General features: G+C 43.9%; 1 protein-coding gene across 1 annotated transcript in view; it reads right to left on the bottom strand.

The window, feature by feature from the left end:
- Nucleotides 1-1545: 1545 nt before the first annotated feature.
- Nucleotides 1546-21639, bottom strand: part of CDNF (cerebral dopamine neurotrophic factor) — a 20857-nt gene continuing 763 nt past the window's right edge. The window contains exons 3-5 of the mRNA XM_075126850.1: nt 8715-8842; nt 6341-6482; nt 1546-2948 (exon numbers count right to left, since the gene is read on the bottom strand). Of these exons, the coding sequence (XP_074982951.1) occupies nt 2770-2948; nt 6341-6482; nt 8715-8842 (449 nt within the window). The 3' untranslated portion in view covers nt 1546-2769. The remainder of the gene's footprint in view (nt 2949-6340; nt 6483-8714; nt 8843-21639) is intronic.

Raw genomic sequence — 21639 nt, 5'->3', positions numbered from 1 at the left:
AGGACCAATCTGATTTTTTACCGGTAAGTCAAACTGCACTTGAACCATTTCTGAGACTCAAAAAAGATTCTACTTAATTCTCTTTAATCCAGTTTTCACACACCACTGCAGTTCCTTCCTTCAGCGAGAAGCAGAAGTACACAAATAACCCGTGAAAGGGTAATTCTGCAGCAGGAAATTCTATAACATTTATGAGAAACCACATATTGCAAGGATACCAGATCACAGATGGCTGGCTATTTCACACCTCTACAGTTGGATGCATATCTGAATTGTACCTCAAACCCTTTTGAGATCTGTTCATTACTAGTGTACAAGCCTGGTTCTTTCCTACTACACACACAGCAGACATCTCAGGCTTGATTCTTCTCTCACAGCAGTTTACACTGGAGTAACTCCACTGACTTCAGTGGATTTACTTTTGATTTATACCCATGTAAAGGAGACAGTCATGAAGCCTGTTCTCTAAGAAACAAAGTTGCAATGCCTTTTCAATTCAGTGGGAGTTGTCTCTGTATCAAAGAATAGAATTTTGGCCCACATAATTTAGGATGTGGGCCCACTAATTCCTGGCTCTTCAAAGGCACATAATGCCTAAATACCTTTTGAGGATCTGGGCTTAAATATTTTTTGCAAACATAAAACATTAATCGTGCAAATCACCACTGGATTTCAATTAAATGCAGGGATTTATGCAATCAAGATGAAAATATCTGGCAGTGAAGTCATAGTAACCTTTATCTTCCATATTTCAAACACTTCTAAAGATAAGCACTGAAATAGCTTTCTCCAGTGTACACAAAACCTTCTTTTCTGAAATGTAAATGTTTGAGTATTAGGTCACTTTAATATTTCAAAATCAGTTGGAACCTGGTAATCATAATCAGTTAGCCCCAATCCAGAAGAACAATTAAGACCTACTTCACTTTTAGCATGTGAATAGTCCCATTGATTTCAATGGGACTATTCACATGCTTAAAATTGAGCCTTAAGTGCCTGGCTGGTCTGGGGCCTATGTGCATACATGTAAAGTAATGACTTCAAACAAACTTGGACAAAACTTCTTGATTTAGTGGCACTCTCTGTCAACATTAGTGGTACAACTCACTAACTTCAGGGAATTCAAAGAAGGCCAAATAAAATATGTGAGAGAATGAAGAAACTGAGGAATTCTCAAAAGACTCTAAGGGAGTTAGGGGCCAAAATTCCATTGAAATCCTTTGAAAACCCCATCTTAAAAGAGCAAAATTATGCTTGTTGTGGCCAAACAGCAAGTAAGTTGGATATGCTAGCCAGCTGCAAATACTTGAAGGGTGTCAATACCTAGGAAGGAACCGAACTAGAATGGACCAAAAAGGTAGATTGGTTTGTTTGCAAGTTTCTAAAATGTTCAAACTTTAGCAACCCGAGAACCCCCATTTTGATTTACAATTTTTCCCAGACCCCCAACACTCCTAACTCAGCCTCAGGCCCTGCCCCCACTCCAGCCCTTCCTCCAAGGCCCCACATCTTCCTGCCCCCACTGCACCCCTGCCCCTCCTCTTCCCCGCCTCTTTCCATGCCCCCGTGAGCATGCTCCATCTCTGCTCCTTCCCCTCCCTCCCAGCGCCTCCTGCACACAGGGGAACAGCTGTTCTGTGGCATGCAGGAGGCACTGGCCGGGGAGGAGTTATGGGAGGGAGGGTGAGGAGTTGATCAGCAGGGCTTGCGGACCTGCTGGAGTACCTCAACTGGCAGAAATATACTAAATAATCAAATAGGTCTTTTCCGCCTCTAATTTCTGTTTCCAAACTGCTTAAATAAAAATATTGCTTTTCCCTGAATATATCAAGGTGTCGACCTAGGACTGGAAATGCACACGAGGGACAGTGGATGAGATAACAGCCTCATTCACTACAGAATGCTGGTTGTAAGGCCCCTGCCTCATTCCCTGCGGGAGTTAAAAGGTGTGTAATGAATGAGGCAGAGGCTGCAAAGAAGATTTTCTACAGAAATTTCACCAATTGAATTCAACTGGTGCAAGCCTCTGCATGGAGACTTATTGCATTGGTTTAAACATGGCTTATTTATGTACAAGTTGTGCCTACACATTACAAGCTATACCAATATAAGCCAAGTTTGAATAGACAGAAGAGCTGGTCTCCACACAGCTTGTGTATTGATTTAAACACATTGGTTTAGAAACAGATGTAGCTGAACTGATGCAACCCTCTACTGTGGATGCAGTTATACTATTATCAAATTGCTTATAATGGTATATATGATGTCATGGAAAATAATAGTATTTTGTTAATAATATGTAATGGTTTTTAAACCAATATGATCAAAGCAGTACAAGCCCTAATATTGTCTACGCACAACATTACACTGGTTTAGCTAAAGGTCTGTTTTGGGTTTGTTTGGGGTAGCAGGTTGGTCTCTCCTCTTCTACTTTAGAGCATAAGATCTCTGGGGCACGGATCATTTTTTTGTTATGTGTGTGTACAGTCCTAGCACAATGGGGCTGAGGACTCTATTTGCTATTGCAATACAAATACAATTTGATTCTTATATATTATGTTCCTTGGTGCAGTGACCTTGTCTTGTCTGTAAAGTACTATGCCCTTCCATGGTGCTAGATAAGCAATTATTAATAATAACTCTGTTTTTTGGCACTTGTGAGTTGTAACCAAATGATAAGTTTTTAGCTCAGCTATTCCATTGTCAGTCATTCTTTGTGCACAGAAAGGTGACCTACCATAGCAAGCACTGGGCTGGCACAAGTATCAATCAAAGGTCTGATTTGGGGTTTGTAAGTGTATACTTAGGTGCCAGCTCCTTAATCAAGTTCACAAAGTCTGTTTTCTCTATACATGCTCTGCACACTTCTCCCCAGTTATCCAGGATCTTCCTCAGCTCAGCCACTCTCATCTTGGACAGATCCACTGAATTTAAGTCCAGTTTCCTTTCTGCAAAAACAAAGAACATGAGACATACTTTAGAGACCACAGGAGGGTTCATATTTGTCCTCAACTCCTCTGTGCTGCCAAAGAAAAAAATTCCAGTTCCTACAAATGTTCCAAAAGTGTCTCCTATAACTCAGGTAGTAGTTGAGTGAAGGACAAAAAGTTAAATATAAGGGGCCAGATCCTCACCTATTGTATATCTGCATAGCTCACGTGCAAAACAATAGAATTACACTGATTTATACCAGCTGAGGACCTGGCCTATAAATTCTGATTCTGATATCATTAACACACTAATGTAAAAGTGGAAACCCCATTGCCTTTAATGGAGTTATTCCTGATTCACATCGTGTGAAAACAGGGTCAGACCCAACTTTTCTTCTCAAAGTGACCACCTGTATAAGAAGTACATGGTTGAAACTATTGAAAATTGAAGTTTTCAACAAAAATCCATCTATTGGGTTTTTTCAACCAGTTACAGATTGTTCAATGTTCTTTCTATTGTTTTTTTTTCAAAATTTCAATAACATTTTTCAATGATTTTTGCAAAATTTGGAATTGTTTTTTGACCAAATCTGATTAAAAGGACAGATCTTCCTCTATCTATTGAATATCCTACCTTCTGTGGCTCAAAACAAGGTCTATATAAAAAGGATGGTGATTCGATCTTTGAAGGAGCTACGACACAGAGCCTTATGGCCCTCATGTAACAAGACATGGACTCATACAAAGAAATTTGGCAACCATTTTTCTGCCTTATTCACCTGACACATGTACCCAGCAGGACCCTTGCTACACATAGTGATGTAATTCCGATCTTTGTTTTTAAGGCAAGTAAGAACATTGGTCTGTCCCATCATTGCTATTCCTATGGTCCATCTAGCCCAGTATTCTGTCTGACAGTGACCAGTGCCAGATGCTTCAGGGGGGATGAGCAGAAGAGGGCAATTATCCAGTGATCCATCCCCTGAAATCCAGTCCCAGCTTCTGGCAAGCAGAGACTTAAGGACACCCAGAGTTGGAGTTGCGTCCTTGACCATCTTGTCCAATAGCCTTTGATGGACCGTTCCCCCATGAACTTATCTCATTCTTTTTTGAACCCAGTTATAGTTTTGGCCTAGACAACATCCCATGGCAATGAGTTCCACAGGTTGACTGTGCATTGGGTGAAGCGGTACTTCCTTTTGTTTGTTTTAAACCTGCTGCCTATTAATTTTATTGGGTGACCCCTGGTTTGTGGGTTTTGTGAAGGGGCAAATAACACTTCCATATTCATTTTCTCTGCACTAGACATCATTTCATAGACTTCTATCATATCCCCCCTTACTCATCCCTTTTCCAAGCTGACCTGTCCCAGTTGTTTTTTAATCTCACCTCATAAGGAAGCTGTTACATACCAATAATCACTTTTGTTGCCCTTCGCTGTACCTCTTCCAATTCTAATATATTTTTTTTAAGATTGGGTGACCAGAACTGCATGCAGTATTCAAGGTATAGGTATACCATGGATTTATATGGTGACAATATTATCCATCACTTTCCTAATTGTTCCTAACATTCTGTTCGCTTTTTTGATTACCACTGCACATTGAGCAGATGTTTTCAGAGAACTATCCACGATGTCTCCAAGATTTTTCTTGAACAGCAACAGTTAATTTAGACACCATTGTTTTGTATGTATAGTTGAGATTGTTTTCCAAATGTGCATTATGCACTTATCAACCTTGAACTTCATCTGACATTTTGTTGCCCAATCACCCAGTTGAGTGAGATCCCTTTGTAACGCCTTGCAATCAGTTCTATCTTGAATAACTTTCTATTGTCTGCAAATTTTGCCATCTCACTGTTCACCACCCCCTTTCCAGATCATTTATGAGTATGTTGAACAGCACAGTATTTCACGTCTACCTGGAGAGAGACCATCGGTGAGCAGTTTGTGGAGGAAGATGAGTCATGATACATCCCTTTAAAAATAAAATCAAAACCCTTAAAAAAAAAAAAAAAAAAAAAGATGGGCAATCACTCTTTTAGAATTTTCAACCATTTTCAACACTTCATAATAAAAAAGAATTGTGCTTTGGAGACTATAGAACAGCTCCCACAACCGCACTGGGGAAAGAATTGGGCCTGTTAAATGGCCAGCTTCTCAACAGTAGCCCTTATTCTGCAGAGAAACCTTCACAGCTGGAATTGGCAAAGCTAGACAACACTGCTCACTGATATCAACGGCAGGACTCATGCTGCTTTCAGTGGGCTTTGCATCTCGCCCTGAGGACTCTGAGCTTTAGCAACATATTGGTGTGGTGGACGTTGGGTCAAAGTAACTCTCAGGGGAGGGGGAACAGGACATTTCAGTGTCCTAAAGGCAGGATGGAAATACTGGCTGAATTGGGTACAGAGAATGGAAGAAGGTGCATTTTCATGAGTTAGCAATTTCCTTGGCCATTTCTCACCACCTCTCTGTGGCTTGGCATCCAGCAGTAGAGACTTTATTTTAAATGGCTTGCGTGAGCAGGCTGATTCCTTGTGGAACTGGCTTAGCAGAGCTCACTCCCTAAGCTTCTCAAGCCCTGACTGGCATCTGTTCCAATTCCTGCATAAAAATTGCTTGCAAATATACCCAAGAGTGCCATGTGAGTGGTTCTGCTCAGCTGGGCAACAGGATGCCTTTGCCTCTGGTATAGAGACATTAAAACACAAATGAAGGATAACAGGCATTGGGTCAGCATCCTGCCAGTTCTTCAAATTCAAAGTGACTTGCAAAGAAAAGGACAAAGGGGTTGTGCTTTGTTTCTGCTTCTTCCTGGTGTATACAGGCCTGAAAGGTTTTTTAAGACACAGATAAGTTACAAGGATTTTTTTCCTTGCTTGTTTTTTGCATTATACATTCAGTTTTACCACAGAAAACTACATGGACAAGTGGAAAGAAATAAGTATTCAACATCAGTTACACAAAGGAAGTGCAGCCTAACTGAAGAGAGAGAAGAGATTTTTTAATTCACCATGTTTAAAATGATTTGTTTTTTGTTAATAGCTACTTAACTCAAACACATGCAAAAAAGCTCTCTCTTTAAAGAGTTCCACATAACTGCCCCTTCACATAAGGGCTGAGAGAGTGCCCACCCACATACTTAAGCCAGCCAAAGAATCCTCCAGCAAAAATAGTGAAGACAAGACTTAATGCTCCTGATATTTCTAACTGGGGGAGGGCATTTCTCTCCTAATTTCTGAGAAGCAAAAAGAGTACAAACCTATTTATTTTCCTCTCTACAACCCATTTGACAATGAATATGGTATGTAGGAAGGAGCCAATGGGGATTCATGGGGATAATAAGTAGGTACAGAATGCAACTAGATCTCTAGGCCCACCAGTTTACTCCAGACTCTGGCCCTACCATATTTGAGCTCACAGATCTGAATGTCGTTCTTCTTCAGTTTCTCGCATATCTTCGACACAGGCACATGAGCACTCATTGGGCGGCTGACCTCGCTGATGATCTTCGTGGCTGCATCGCTTGTTGCCCCAATGTAATAGCACTGAAACAAGCAGGACACATCATCAGCACTAAGAGAAAACCGGGAGTGGCTCCTGCCAACTGCTGAGGGGTTCACGTGAAGTACTGTATACCTCCAACTCCCATTGAAGTTGATGGGATTTGAAGATGCTTAGCACTCTGAAGGATTGTACCCTAAAACTCAGACTCCTACCACTTCCTCTTTTGACAGAAAGACCTTCCCCGTAGTGGTGTGTTAAATGGATGCTTTGTTATGCTTGGTGGAATGCTGGGATATTGCAGGTCTGGCACATCTCACAGGAGACGAGGTGTGTTTGTGTTTGATGTACCTTATATATGAGGCAGCTTGGAAGCTGTTATTGTGCAAATAACAGATTTGTGCAAATAACAGATTCCTCTGACTCTGATTACTACTTTGTACAAAGTATTGTTATTAAATAAGCCACTGACAATATGAAATACTGTCTCCAGGACATGAATTATATCACCCTGTTAACACAATCAATCATAATTTGTTACCAATGGGACATTTCCATCTCATCATAACACCTTCTAGAATGGGGTGCATCTGATGGAAAACAATGGCCCATTTTTGTTACGTCTTTCAATAGGCAGAGAGCAAATAGATACTTTCAATCAGAAGGACCTTTGTTTTGTATTAGGGGTCAGATTTTGCCACCCTTATTCATGTTGAATAGTCTCAGTGAGGAAAACAGAACTACTTGGCATATGGGGTACTATTCAGCATGAGAATGGTTAGGCGGTTGGTGTGCTGAGGCCATGGCCCATCATGCTGACCAAGACAGTTTTCTTGCTTCCTTGTGCTCCCCCATCTGTCTGTCTGTATCCACCTGTTGTCTCTTGTCTTACATTTAGACCGCAGACTCTTTGGGGCAGGGACAGTCTTTTTGTTCTGGGTTTGTACGGTACCTAGCACAATGGGGTCCTGGTCCATGACATGCTCCTACGCAGTGTAGGTACTACAGTAATACAAATAATAACAAAACCTGGCTCTAGGAGGCTAACGAAACAAGAGAGGACACAGTGACGCCATTGTGTGACCATGCAGTGTGGGTGTGTCGTTTAACAGTCTTCAGTGAACTGAAAACAAAATGGCTGCCAGTCTTTGCAAACAGCGGTCCTTAAAGATTTAAAGTGGCAGAATACAGACCACCTGTGCATAACAAAGCTAAAGACACCACAGCTCTCATCGGGACTGTCACTAGCCTAAAGCCAGGCTGGTGAGGTGCTGAATAGCACTGCAGCATTGTGCCCTGCCCAGAAGCTCTTCCCTATGGGGCTCAGTGATTCCTCTACCACTCCTTATCATCACTTGGCTGCTTAGCAGAGCAGAAAGAAGAATGAAGGGCATTTTTTCTCCCCAGCGAACACTGGGAAACAGCTGAAAAGCCTCTGAATTGTGAGGGACTCAGCATTAAGGCATGGCAGGAGAACTTGGCTTTAAAAACTAACATAACATAACATAAAAGTTAGATACTGCAGTAGGCTTCCGCCAGCCCCAGTCTCTTCTGCAGTCCAGAGGCCCCCACTTCCAAAATGGAGGGTGCCTAGTGGCCTTTGGTCTCTGCAGCCTTAGCCCACATCCTTGCACAATGACAGCTCTTCTACTTACTCAGTGCTGTGCAGGACACAGCACAGTAATACTGAGAAGCACCTGCCACAGGCTTGAAATATGTGGTGTCCCCATCGAACTGTAGGGTGTAGGCCTGTGATTAGTGCTACCCCTGAGCCCAGGAAACAGAAATCATCTGTTTATCCACAGAACAGGTATATCATGGGTGGCAGCAGGGCAAACCTCTCCCACATGGTCCCACCAGCTTTGATCTGGAGGGATCACTTCTAGGAACGAAAGGGCAGCTCAGTCCCCCGCCTTGCCCTCTTAGCTAAACTGCCCAAAAGGATGCTAACTAATGCCGATTGTGGTGGTGCATTTGGGGTCCCATCCAATGCCCAATGAATGAAGGGAAAGATTCCCATTAATTTCAAAGAGTGTTGGATCAGGGTCTTAATAATGTGGACACTTATACACCTGAAATTAATCAAAAACCTTCAAACTTATTTTACCTAAGCTAGCAGTTGGTAATAATTTTCAGCCACTGTTGACGTAGCTGGATTTGAACCAGTGCCCTACAGGTCAATACTAAATGACAGTGCAGATTAACCAATATTATCTCATCTAATCAGTATTTTTTTTTCAAAGCATCATGAACTTAAAGACAAAAGAGATGAGTACCAAGCGGTGTTCTTTTCCTTTTGTATCCATGCAGCTGTTAACCAGTTCTCTCTCTATGGTGGCCACAGTGAAGTCAGAATGTTTTTCTTTTAATGAGTTGTAAAATCTATCCAAAAATCCTTTACACACTGTAAAAGGAAAATAAAATATATAAGCCACCCAGTAGGGTCTAGCAAAGCCTCAGGAATTTTAATAACTTGGCTAAAAACAGGGATCCATTAGCACATCATAAAAACAGAAAATGACAGATTTTAACAAATGAAGAATTTAAAAAAACAAACAAAAGGTTTATTTCAGCATTTTAGCTCCCAGTATTGCCAACAACAGGAATGGAAGGAATATGTAGGAATGGAATTCGTCCTGTCAGCTCTGGATGTTTCTCACGCCTTAAGTCTTTTATTATAACAGGAGATCAGAATACATCAGCATTTTGATCTTGGTTCGATTAAGTTAATCTCAACTAGAAAATTTAATTGTGTTTAATCACCATGAAAAAAAAATCAGTTTAGGTGAGACGATACTGCCCAGGACTGGCCAGGGAAGACAAGGAAAGGCTGTTGTGTTCTGTCCCTTTTAAGTACGCATCCTGCCCCCATTACCATAGAATCTGATTGCCTCAGTCTTTAATGCAGGCTCAGGTGAAGGACTTTTGCCTAGAATTGGCTAGTTGGCTATAAGTGCAGAAAGCACAGATCCATGAATTACAGACACATTCCCAGGCATTGCTGGAGGAGATGACTTCACAGCGTGAACAAAGCAGGTAGAGGAAAGTTTATTATTCTGTGCTGGCCAATGAAGTTAAGACACTTCTACTTGGCAAAGAAAACGTTTTGGACAGGTGAGGACAAGTAACCCTCCCCCCCACCACCCCCAGTATGAATGGTGGCTCAGGAAGGCCGAGCCAGGTGGACAGCAAGTTTCTCATACCTGTGGATACTGGGGGGCTGTCCACAGAGAGCACAAGAGTTCTTACAAGAAGAGTGGTGCCAGACATGGAGTCTCAAGACCCAGGTGGAGGCAGAGAAAGACCACTTCAAAGAGCATATGTGTGAAGGAGCCAGACTGAACAGAGGCCTTGAGAAGGCAATTGCTCATCTAGAAAACAGACAGAAGGAGGTGGAACATCTGCTACTTTTGGAGAAGAACTGCTACTCTCACTACAAGAAATGGGGAAAGGCAGTAGCTGAAGCTCAGGACACAGAGAGGCTCATGCTTGCCCTGGAGCAGCAGATGACTGAGCTGAAACAGGAGGAACTTAAAATGGGAGAGTGAGAAAAAGGAAAAGATGCTGCTAAAGGAGCAACTGAAAAGTCTGCAGGTAACAGAGCAGGCTGAGATCTCCTAGCTCCAAAAAGAGCTAGTCACGCTCACTGAAGAGTTAAAAAGGAAGCAAGAGTTTCTCACAACTATACATATAGAAGGAAGCTCTTCATAGTGACAGCAAGGCCGAGATTGTGGTGATCCAGAAGAGGACAGATGAGCGGAAATCTCCGCAATTTTGGAACCTGAAATTACAATAGACTCTACAGACAGTTATGTGGAATGTCTCTGAGGTGCAGGGCCAGCTACAGAGGTAGCCTAATGAACATGCGGAGGCTCTGCAAACACTTCAGACCCAGATTCAGATGTTGGAGACCCAGCCAATGAGTTTGCAAGACTGAAACGCAGTGCTCAGATGGGAGCTACAGCAACAATGGAGCAAGAAGGAGATGGTCACAGGACAGCAGGATGACCTCAACATCCAAGCCAACAACCACCTCCTGGAACAAATGGAGGAAATGAGAAGACTGAGGTTGATGGTCCAGAAGAGGGCAGAGAGGTGTGATAAGCACACAAGCATGGTGACCGTTGACCAGAAAGCTTGTATTCCCACAAGCAAACGGAGTAAGGATTCAAGCAGCTGGGAAGATGGTATAAGTGTGTGGATTCACCACACAGTGACAGATATAATATCAACAGCCACCAATACAGAGATTGTGTAGACTATAGCCTTTACACCACTCAACAAACCCAACCCCTACTGGAATGGAGAAAAGTAGAAGACAGGTTCAAAGAGGAACTCATGGCTCAATTCAATATCCTACAGGCCCAAAGGGTTGAGCACTTGCAAGAACTCGAAGGGATGTACTCCTCAAGAGACAGGATGTGAGCTCAAGCTATACAACGGGAACAGGACCTGGCCAGAATTGAAAAAAGAGATTGGAGAACAAGTGTTTGATGATGCAAAGGAGCAGACTAAGCTCCAGAACTTAAGGTCCAACTTGCTTCAGGTCCAGCATGGATAAAGGTAAAGAGCTGGAGAGCCTGAAGGAGCCATTCTTATGTAACACTGACAGACTCTGGTTGTCATCGGGCGGGATTGAACCTGGAATCTCTGGAGCTTAATGCATAAGCCTCTACTACATGAGCTAAAAGCCACATGGCTCTTAGCTAAGGCTGTAGCAGACTCATTAAGCTCTAAGTGGTCCCGGTGCCACTCGAAGGGACAGAACACCACACCCAGGAGTTGTGTGGGTTACACTTAGAAAAGAGTTGTAGTGGTTCCACCCTGAAGGATAGCTTGAGCCGCGAGGGGCCTCAAACAGTTGAGATTAAGAGCTGCCCCGCCCTAGCTCAGATGACACAGGAACACAACAAGGCTGTAAGGCAAGGCCACAGCCGGACCCCAACTAAAAAGAGCTTTCCCCAGAGGAAAAAGGAAGACTAAAAATGATCCTAACATACTGAATGACATCCATGCAACAGTGTGGGTACAGAAAGAACAAAAGCAGGTGTTGCTAAGCCAGGTACTAACAGCTGTGGGCAAAACAGTACAGAAACCTGCTGAACCTGAAACTTAAGATATCCTTAACCAGCCACTGGCGAAGTGACCTAAGCCCTGAGAAGAAGACAAGGCTCGTTTAGAAGCCCAAGCAAAGGACTGAATTTAAAGGCCCTAGAGCTGCAGCTGAAGACCCCTGGCAAGGGCAGACAGTTTGGGCTTTTTGCTACCCCAGAAGGGGTTCCTTTTTGACTGTGTGACCCGACCATAGGGCCAAGGCACTGAAGACCCACCAAGAAAGGTCAGCAACGTACAGGGGGCTCCAGTTGCAGAAAAAGGCCTGCAGTACTGCATGCAGCAACAGGAGGCACTTGAGGAGTGTCCCATTACCATTTCCCATAACCTATCTCACATCTTGGAGTTATGTCATTAACACAATACTTTTGCATTTATACGGTTCCTTCCAGCCCAGGGTTTCAAAATGCTTCATAAACATTAATTAATTAAGCCTCACAACACTGCTGTGACATGTTGTTAGCACCATTTAATAGGTGGGGAACCTGGGGCCCAGAGAGGTGAAAGGCTAACATTTTCAAACCTTGGCATCTGCTCCTGGGCACCTAAATCCAGATTTTAATACTGCATGCAGACAACATCAACTGAACATAAACTTAAAGGGGCCGATTTTCCCTCCTCATTTAATGAGTTAAAAATATTTGAACTTGCAGAAAGAAAAGGAGTACTTGTGGCACCTTAGAGACTAACCAATTCATTTGAGCATGAGCTTTCGTGAGCTACAGCTCACTTCATCGATGAAGTGAGCTGTAGCTCACGAAAGCTCATGCTCAAATAAATTGGTTAGTCTCTAAGGTGCCACAAGTACTCCTTTTCTTTTTGCGAATACAGACTAACACGGCTGTTACTCTGAAACCTGAACTTGCAGAGTAAGTCCTGGCATCGCCAGTTACTACTACCAGTTGAAAATGTTCAGTTGGTTCCTACTAGTTCCAGTTGTTAACTAGGGATCCAATTCAGCAAAGCACCCCTATTCAGTAAAGTACTTGCTTAAAGTTCTGTGTATGCTTAAGTGCTTTGCTGAGTTAGGGTATAGGTTTGGAATAGAGTCTTTTAGTTCCTGGGGCAGTTGATCCTCCAGTAAGAACTACCAGAGGCCAGCAGTGACTACCTGAATGATTTTAATGGAGTCTATTGAAAGTTTCCAGTAGGGTAATCTGGGGAACATGCTGCTTATTTGTTCTTTTGCTTTATTAATGTGAAGTGCAGGTGTAACTTTCTTTGAGGCATCCCGGTGCCTACCCCTGAGGATAATCCAATGTCCGCATGAATATGATGATTTGCTACGAACATTTTTTTTAAATGGTAACTTGTCTCAAGTCTAGCTATCAAGTATGGAGACATGGAAGATAACTTGGTGGCCTTGTGTAATTAGCCATGTGTACTCTTTCCAAAGTGAAGAATTAGGCAGGGAGCTGCTGACCGAATGGAGCAAGAGAAGGGATTTAGCAAGTCATGGATTATTTTATTCAGTTCAGTGCTGTTTACAAGCAAACAAAATCAGTTGGTCTCACTGGTCAATTATCCCAGGATTATTTGGTGCAGGAAAGCAGCTTTGTCTAGGACAGTAATTTATTCTATTACTTGTTACAGGTCTGGATTTTGGTTGTTTCAGGCTATCAGACAATAGAATTTTTCTATCTCAGTGACTAAAACTTGTGACTCAGTGTATTATAAAGGAGGTGTGGTTACCACTTACCAGGCTAGCCACGTCCTTTCAAGGAAAAAGAAGAAAAGCAACAACTCAACTCTTGGACAACAGCAAAGGGAATTTTATAGTTTGTTTTGTAATAACCTAACAAAAAGCCCAGTGATGTTGGTTAATAAACCCTTTGGCACCAAGCTTTCCCAATGCTTAAAACTCTACTGCAAAATCCCCAACCTGTCAAACAGTCTCCAAGCTGCAAAAGACTTATCAGGTGGTAATTGTATGATATGTTCATGCCACCTACAGGAAAAAACACATCCCTTCAAGAGATGTTGCTTGTAAAGCTTTGCATTAATACTTTTTTTTTTTTAAATGGCTGTTGTGCGAGATTGATTATCTAGTATCATAGAATCATAGAATATAAGGGTTGGAAGGGACCCCAGAAGGTCATCTAGTCCAACCCCCTGCTCGAAGCAGGACCAATTCCCAGTTAAATCATCCCAGCCAGGGCTTTGTCAAGCCTGACCTTAAAAACCTCTAAGGAAGGAGATTCTACCACCTCCCTAGGTAACGCATTCCAGTGTTTCACCACCCTCTTAGTGAAAAAGTTTTTCCTAATATCCAATCTAAACCTCCCCCACTGCAGCTTGAGACCATTACTCCTCGTTCTGTCATCTGCTACCATTGAGAACAGTCTAGAGCCATCCTCTTTGGAACCCCCTTTCAGGTAGTTGAAAGCAGCTATCAAATCCCCCCTCATTCTTCTCTTCTGCAGGCTAAACAATCCCAGCTCCCTCAGCCTCTCCTCATAACTCATGTGTTCCAGACACCTAATCATTTTTGTTGCCCTTCGCTGGACTCTCTCCAATTTATCCACATCCTTCCTTGAAGTGTGGGGCCCAAAACTGGACACAGTACTCCAGATGAGGCCTCACCAATGTCGAATAGAGGGGAACAATCACGTCCCTCGATCTACTCGCTAAGCCCCTAGTTATACATCCCAAAATGCCATTGGCCTTCTTGGCAACAAGGGCACACTGCTGACTCATATCCAGCTTCTCGTCCACTGTCACCCCTAGGTCCTTTTCCGCAGAACTGCTGCCAAGCCATTCGGTCCCTAGTCTGTAGCTGTGCATTGGGTTCTTCCGTCCTAAGTGCAGGACCCTGCACTTATCCTTATTGAACCTCATCAGATTTCTTTTGGCCCAATCCTCCAATTTGTCTAGGTCCTTCTGTATCCTATCCCTCCCCTCCAGCGTATCTACCACTCCTCCCAGTTTAGTATCATCCGCAAATTTGCTGAGAGTGCAATCCACACCATCCTCCAGATCATTTATGAAGATATTGAACAAAACCGGCCCCAGGACCGACTCTTGGGGCACTCCACTTGATACCGGCTGCCAACTAGACATGGAGCCATTGATAACTACCCGTTGAGCCCGACAATCTAGCCAGCTTTCTACCCACCTTATAGTGCATTCTTCCAGCCCATACTTCCTTAACTTGCTGACAAGAATACTGTGGGAGACCGTGTCAAAAGCTTTGCTAAAGTCAAGAAACAATACATCCACTGCTTTCCCTTCATCCACAGAACCAGTAATCTCATCATAAAAGGCGATTAGATTAGTCAGGCATGACCTTCCCTTGGTGAATCCATGCTGGCTGTTCCTGATCACTTTCCTCTCATGCAAGTGCTTCAGGATTGATTCTTTGAGGACCTGCTCCATGATTTTTCCAGGGACTGAGGTGAGGCTGACTGGCCTGTAGTTCCCAGGATCCTCCTTCTTCCCTTTTTTAAAGATTGGCACTACATTAGCCTTTTTCCAGTCATCCGGGACTTCCCCCGTTCGCCACGAGTTTTCAAAGATAATGGCCAATGGCTCTGCAATCACAGCCGCCAATTCCTTCAGCACTCTCGGATGCAACTCGTCCGGCCTCATGGACTTGTGCACGTCCAGCTTTTCTAAATAGTCCCTAACCACCTCTATCTCCACAGAGGGCTGGCCATCTCTTCCCCATTTTGCGATGCCCAGCGCAGCAGTCTGGGAGCTGACCTTGTTAGTGAAAACAGAGGCAAAAAAAGCATTGAGTACATTAGCTTTTTCCACATCCTCTGTCACTAGGTTGCCTCCCTCATTCAGTAAGGGGCCCACACTTTCCTTGGCTTTCTTCTTGTTGCCAACATACCTGAAGAAACCCTTCTTGTTACTCTTGACATCTCTGGCTAGCTGCAGCTCTAGGTGTGATTTGGCCCTCCTGATATCATTCCTACATGCCCGAGCAATATTTTTATACTCTTCCCTGGTCATATGTCCAACCTATCACTGGACACCCTGCTCATAAAAAAAATCCTATTCAAGTTATCATTAATTAACCAAAACATTTAATGCATCTAATTCACTAATGGCAGGTTTTATAAAGTATTTAATAGTCACTTTCCCCTGTCTGTGTCCCAGTTACCTCAATTGTGAAATGGGGATAATGATAATGACTTCCTTTGTAACGCGCTTCGAGATCTATTGATGAACAACTCTATGTAATATTGTTATTATACTTTACAACTATATCACAAAAGTGCTCTGAGAATTGTCAATTCACACTCCACTGAAATCCATCCAACTCTGGGGAGCAGCAGGTTAACAGACACAACACACAGCAGTTTGGGACAGGAAATGAAGAGTACCCGTGTCCATCTGAAACTGAAGAAAGTATTCTGACGTGGGCAGAATGTAGTTACGCTGTGTGGAATTTAACCCCACCCCCGGGGGGGCTCATAGCCCTAATTTTACAAAAACTTCCATGAGAACTTTCATGATCACAAGTGATCAGAACCTCAGTTTTACACCCCTTTAAAAAGCCAGCACCTCCAGTAGCACGATGCTCCTAATACCACAGTGAGGAACTTGGTTCTGTACAAACTCAGAGAGGAAAGTGCCACCTACCGGTTCACCAACACCACTTCCTGCAGCATCTGGGTTTACCCTGGGGGTTTCCTAAGTATTGACTCAGTCTGCCCCTGCTTACCTCCTGGGATATGATAAGAGCATAGACAGTGATGATACAGCTGTCATCCACAGCCTCCTACAAGCTTAATTTTCAAGGAATTAAGGCAGCACATGCAAAAGATAATTAAAAGGGGTTCTTTTACCCCCCAGGGACATTTTAGAGCACATATTATTTACTGAGCACCAGCAGTGGGCTGGGCAGTAGTGCAGTCAAGGGTAAATTCAGGTAAATTGAGTTTACCTGCCTCTCATTTGGGGAACATGGAGTTTAGGTTAGATTAGTTCACCCACTTCTTTTTTTTTTTTTACCACTACAGCACTGATGCTGGGCACTGCATACATGTCTTTGCTTCCCAGCTAAATATCTAACAGATGTTTCTGCTTGTTTTTATCACTGTGATTTTACTACAGGTACAGGCTAAAATCCAAGGGGGAGCTCTTTGAATCTCAGCGTTTCAGGCTGACCCTGGGCTTTCAGTGCAGTAGTAGCTTGGATTCCTACAGCAGAGGGGCTCACAATGTGCTAACAGCGCATCTCGCTGGCAGGTCCGGCCTTTGAATTTGTGGAGCGCCAATGTGCCAGATGGGAAGAATCATGCCATGAGCTGCCTCCCACTCCTGGGAGGGGGCCTGGAGATTATGCAGGCCTGTGGCAACTTGTGTTCTCCCACACAGGTCTAGCTACTAAGGAAGGAAATAGGTCTGCAAGCTGCAGACTGGGAAGTGTTTGCTTTGCTGAGAGCCTGCCATCAGTAGTTTATACTGAGGCTGGTGCTGATAGTTGGCCATCTGAGTTGAACTAACATATTTCAACAGAACTCTTGGCTAAAACTCTACCTCCCTGCAATTCAGTGTGAGAGCTCTCTATGGAGACTTAAAGGAAATTGAATCTCTCTGTTCAGAGACAAATGTGACTCCTTCATCGTAGTATCTGAACATCTCCCAAGTATTTATGGATTTTAGCTCACAAACCCCTATGACATAAAGAAGTACTACGGTGTCCATTTTACAGAGGGGAAACCGAATCTTACGGTCTGACTATGCTGCACTGGGGAGGTCTGATTGCAGCAGGGGTAGACGTACCTGAACCTGCTTTGATTGAACCACAAGAGCAGTGAAGCCGCTGCAGCACAGGATGTACGAGCCCACCCGGGACCCTGGGGACTCTAGCGGCTAGTCCACACTGCTGCAGCTTCACTGCTTGGTATCCAAGCCAGCTTGAGTAACAACAGCAGTGAAGCCATGGCAGCATGGCCTAGCACCACACACCTAGAACCCCTGGTACATACGTGAGCAGCTGCTGCGCTTGCTGCCACAGTTCCACTTCTGTTGCCACTCGACCTAGCTTTGATCTAGCTGGCTTGGGCCTGCCTACACATGCTGCAATCACACCTCCAGTTGCAGTGTAGACATACCCATGGAGAGTGACTTGCCATATGCATGTAGGAATTCTGTAGCAGACCCAGGAATTTAACCCAGCTGTTCCGAGTCCCAATCCAATGCTCTCCTGACCATCCCTCCTCCCCATGCAGAAGAGTGGACACCATTAAGCCTTTAATACACTTACAATACATTGCTATTGCAAACTGGGCATCTCTTCCATTTTCCTTATTTAAGTGTAACTCCTTGGTAGCTGCCCCGTGTGCCAGGCAAGTCCCAGGATCAGGGCAGCTCCAGAGCTGCCCACGCACCTTCTGAAGTACTAACTTGCCAATGGAATGGCAGCACTGAGAAGTCTGTCACTGCAGTAGCCCAGAAATTAAAGTGATGGTGCTTTGTTGAAAGTAAAATGTTTAAAGGATTTTTTTTGCCTGTGCTACTGTTACCATCTCAGATGGTTAAAGACAAAAGAATTCTTAAAATTTCATTTACTTTCCCCCAGTTATGGTACTTGTAGCCTTTTAGTCAGCTTGGATCAGGAGTGGGCAAACTTTTTGGCCTGACGGCCACATCTGGGTGGGGAAATTGCATGTAGGGCCATGAATGTAGGGCTGGGGCAGGGGGTTAGGTTGCGGGAGGGAGTGCTGGGTGTGAGAAGGGGTGCAGTGTGCAGGAAGGGGTTGGGATGCGGGATGTACAAGGGGGCTCAGGGCAGGGGGTTGGGGGGCAGGAGGGGTGTGGCAGGGAGATCAGGGCAGGGGTTCAGGGTGCAGGTGCTTACTTGGAGCGGCTCTGATGTGGCAGCGGCACACAGGGAGGCTAAGGCAGGCTCCCTGCCTGCCCTGGCCCCGCGCCGCTCCCGGAAGCGGCCGACACCACGTCCATGTGGCCTCTGGGGAAGGGGGAGCAGAGGGCTCTGCGCGCTGCCCTTGCATGTGGGTACCTCCCCCGAAGCTCCCATTGGCCGCGGTTCCCCGTTCCCAGCCAATGGGAGCTGCGGGGGGGCGGTGCCTGCAGGCGAGGGCAATACACGGAGCCCTCTGCTCCCACCCCCTTCCCCAGAGGCCGCAGGGACGTGGTACCGGCCGCTTCTGGGAGCGGTGCGGGGCCTGCGGTGCCATGGGGGTGGCAATCCTGCAGGCCGGATCCAAAGCCCTGATGGGCCAGATCCGGCCCGCGGGCCGTAGCTTGCCCACCCGTGGTTTGGATTGTGAAATTAGATTGCTCAATTTCACTTTCTGGTTGGTATGCACTAGCACCATGCTGTTATTACACTGCAGTGTAACACTTAAGATCCTGATCCTGAAACCTACTCCACATGGGCAGACCCCTGGGCCTCTGTGGAACCACACTGGCTTTGGCCGTTGCATGGGAATGGTTTGCAGGATCAGGGCCTCAATTCTCATGCACTAATACAATGCTGCATTGAGGTTTTCATTTTTAAAGTGTTTAGAGCATAAAACATTTTTATTCATTTTACAATTTGGATTTTGTTTAAAAAAGATTCAAACGGGCCTAAAATTTTTAGTTGACACATTCCATTTAAATCAAGCGTGTTCTAAAACATCACACACACATATAGGCTCTGGGGAACTATGTTTGTTTTCTGTTGCCTAACAGTACTGGTGTGTCCCCATGTCCCTCTTACTGCAAGAAGAAAAGCTGATAGAGAAAGCTTTTGCGTGCCTCACATCAACATTCATCTACTGTTTATGTACTAAGAAAAGGAGTACTTGTGGCACCTTAGAAACTAACCAATTTATTTGAGTATAAGCTTTCGTGAGCTACAGCTCACTTCATCAGATGCATCCGATGAAGTGAGCTTTAGCTCACGAAATCTTATGCTCAAATAAATGTGTTAGTCTCTAAGGTGCCACAAGTACTCCTTTTCTTTTTGCGAATACAGACTAACATGGCTGTCACTCTGAAACCTGTTTATGTACTGATTGTGTGTATATTTAGCATACAGGACCTAAAGAAAACAAGGGGCTGTACAGTGAGAGATAAGAGCTTTTAAAGAAAATTCATGACAGCACACAGATGGTAGGTTAGAAAATTTTATTTACACATTTTACTTAGCACATATTATTGTACACCTGTGGCCGAGATGAGCCACAGTTTCATAAGCTACAAGCAAGGAGAGACATGATGGCAAAATGGTATGACTTGCGTCGAATTTTTGCCATTGTTGCACAAAGAGTCTGACTTAACTGGGCATAGGGGTTATTTTTACGACTGTCAATGACACAGGTATCATCCCTCCTTGCGCCCCAATTCCAACTTTTGCAACCCTGTGCACATGCCAGTTTTGACACCCTTGTCCTCTTTTCCCACACTACCTCTTTATGCTCAAAATGTTCTTTGTCAACCCCTCCTTAAGACTCCCTTCTACAAGCCATTAACTAACGTAATGGGGAGGGAGGAGGCATGAAGAAAACTTTCACTGTGTTTTATCCCTCTGCCCTACCCTTCACCGGTTACTTGATTGCTAGATTGTGAGTTCTTAGAAGCAGAGACTATGTCTTGTATATTTGCACAGTGGTTAGCATATTTACAGTGCTAATGTTACAAATATTATTTATAATGCAGTATTTTCTACAGGCTTTCATGTTGACCCCATTAAATCAAGCAGATACACAACCTGGTGTAACGGACAGAGCCACATGGATCCAGGCAGAGATTCCTAAAAGGTGGCCAAGATTTTGTTTTATTTACTCTATTTCTCCATCAATGGCCAGGTATAACAGGCCAGAGCAACCAGTGCTTACAAAAAAGCCCTCTAATAAATGGAGGCCTGGCTCCATGGAACCGTGGCCTTAATTTTGACAACTGAATTCCAACCTTGATTTCTACCTGTGACGCATGACCAGAAAGGGTTAAGTGTCCTGCAGGATGAATGACTCAAATTCAACCCTTAAAAATATGTGGGGAGATAATGTTTGTGTTTTTGTGTATTTACATATATATTGGTAGAGGTCAACAATGTAATCAAACAGTCCCTGTCTATGCTGTATTCTGTTAATTCAGAGATCAAAAGAACATTTTAGCATTTAGATGAACTGTAAACACAGGATATCCCTGTATTTATCTCTTTGAAGTGTATAGCCAGTCATCTGCGAATGGTGGAAAAACAGACGATTGCCTTATATTAATTTGTGTAGCTAAGTACTGGTGATAGACCTTCTTCGAAGTTGCCCTGATTGCCTATTGTAAGCCAAGGGACTTTGACCTATCGAAGAAGGCCTGAAATTGTATAAAAGATCCTTGGGTCCTGATCCTCTCATCTCAGATCTGCTTAAGCTTCATCGGGGGAAGTTTGAGTTGCAAGACTGAGATCCCAGTTAAACCAGAACACACTGAATAGGATATTGGACTATAATCTATGGACTAAATTCTAAAAGAACTCCTTGCAACTACAAAGCTCACCATCTCTGCTATGAATCTGAACCTCAAGAATTGAACTCATGCCTATATGTATATTGATCTTTTAACCATACTCTCTCTCCCTTTTCTTTTAAAATAAATTTTAGTTAATAAGAATGGCTGTAAGAAAGCATGTATTTGGATAAAATCTGGAATATTCATTAACCTGGAAGGTAATGTGTCTGATTCCTTGGGATTGGTAGGAACTTTTTTATATGATGAAATGAGATTTTTAAGAAATCATCATACCTGACTTGGCTGTGTAGGCGGAGGCCTGAGGCTGGGTTACTTTAAGGGGACTATGTTGTTGATTTCTGAGTAACCAGCGAGTATAACAGAAGCTGCTTTGTGCTGGCTTGGTAAGTCTAAGTATTGGAATATCTACTAGCTTGGGGGATTGCCTGCACCACTCTTTGCAGTTCACCCTGAGTGACCTCAGCTGGCTCCCCTGGGATGCCGGTGACTACCATCTGTCAGTGACACAGAAGCATCATTAACTATGCATGCAAGCAGCATTCAAAATCACTGCTCTAGAGCAACAGGAGCGACGACGCGAGGCCTCTGTGTATGACTCCAGCCTGTCTGCCATGATTGACCTGATTTCCAAAGTTGCTGAGCGAGCACAGGTAGCTC

Source organism: Caretta caretta, chromosome 1, assembly GCF_965140235.1.
Source record: "Caretta caretta isolate rCarCar2 chromosome 1, rCarCar1.hap1, whole genome shotgun sequence".
Taxonomy (NCBI): domain Eukaryota; kingdom Metazoa; phylum Chordata; order Testudines; family Cheloniidae; genus Caretta; species Caretta caretta.
This window is presented reverse-complemented; position numbering and strand designations above follow the sequence as displayed.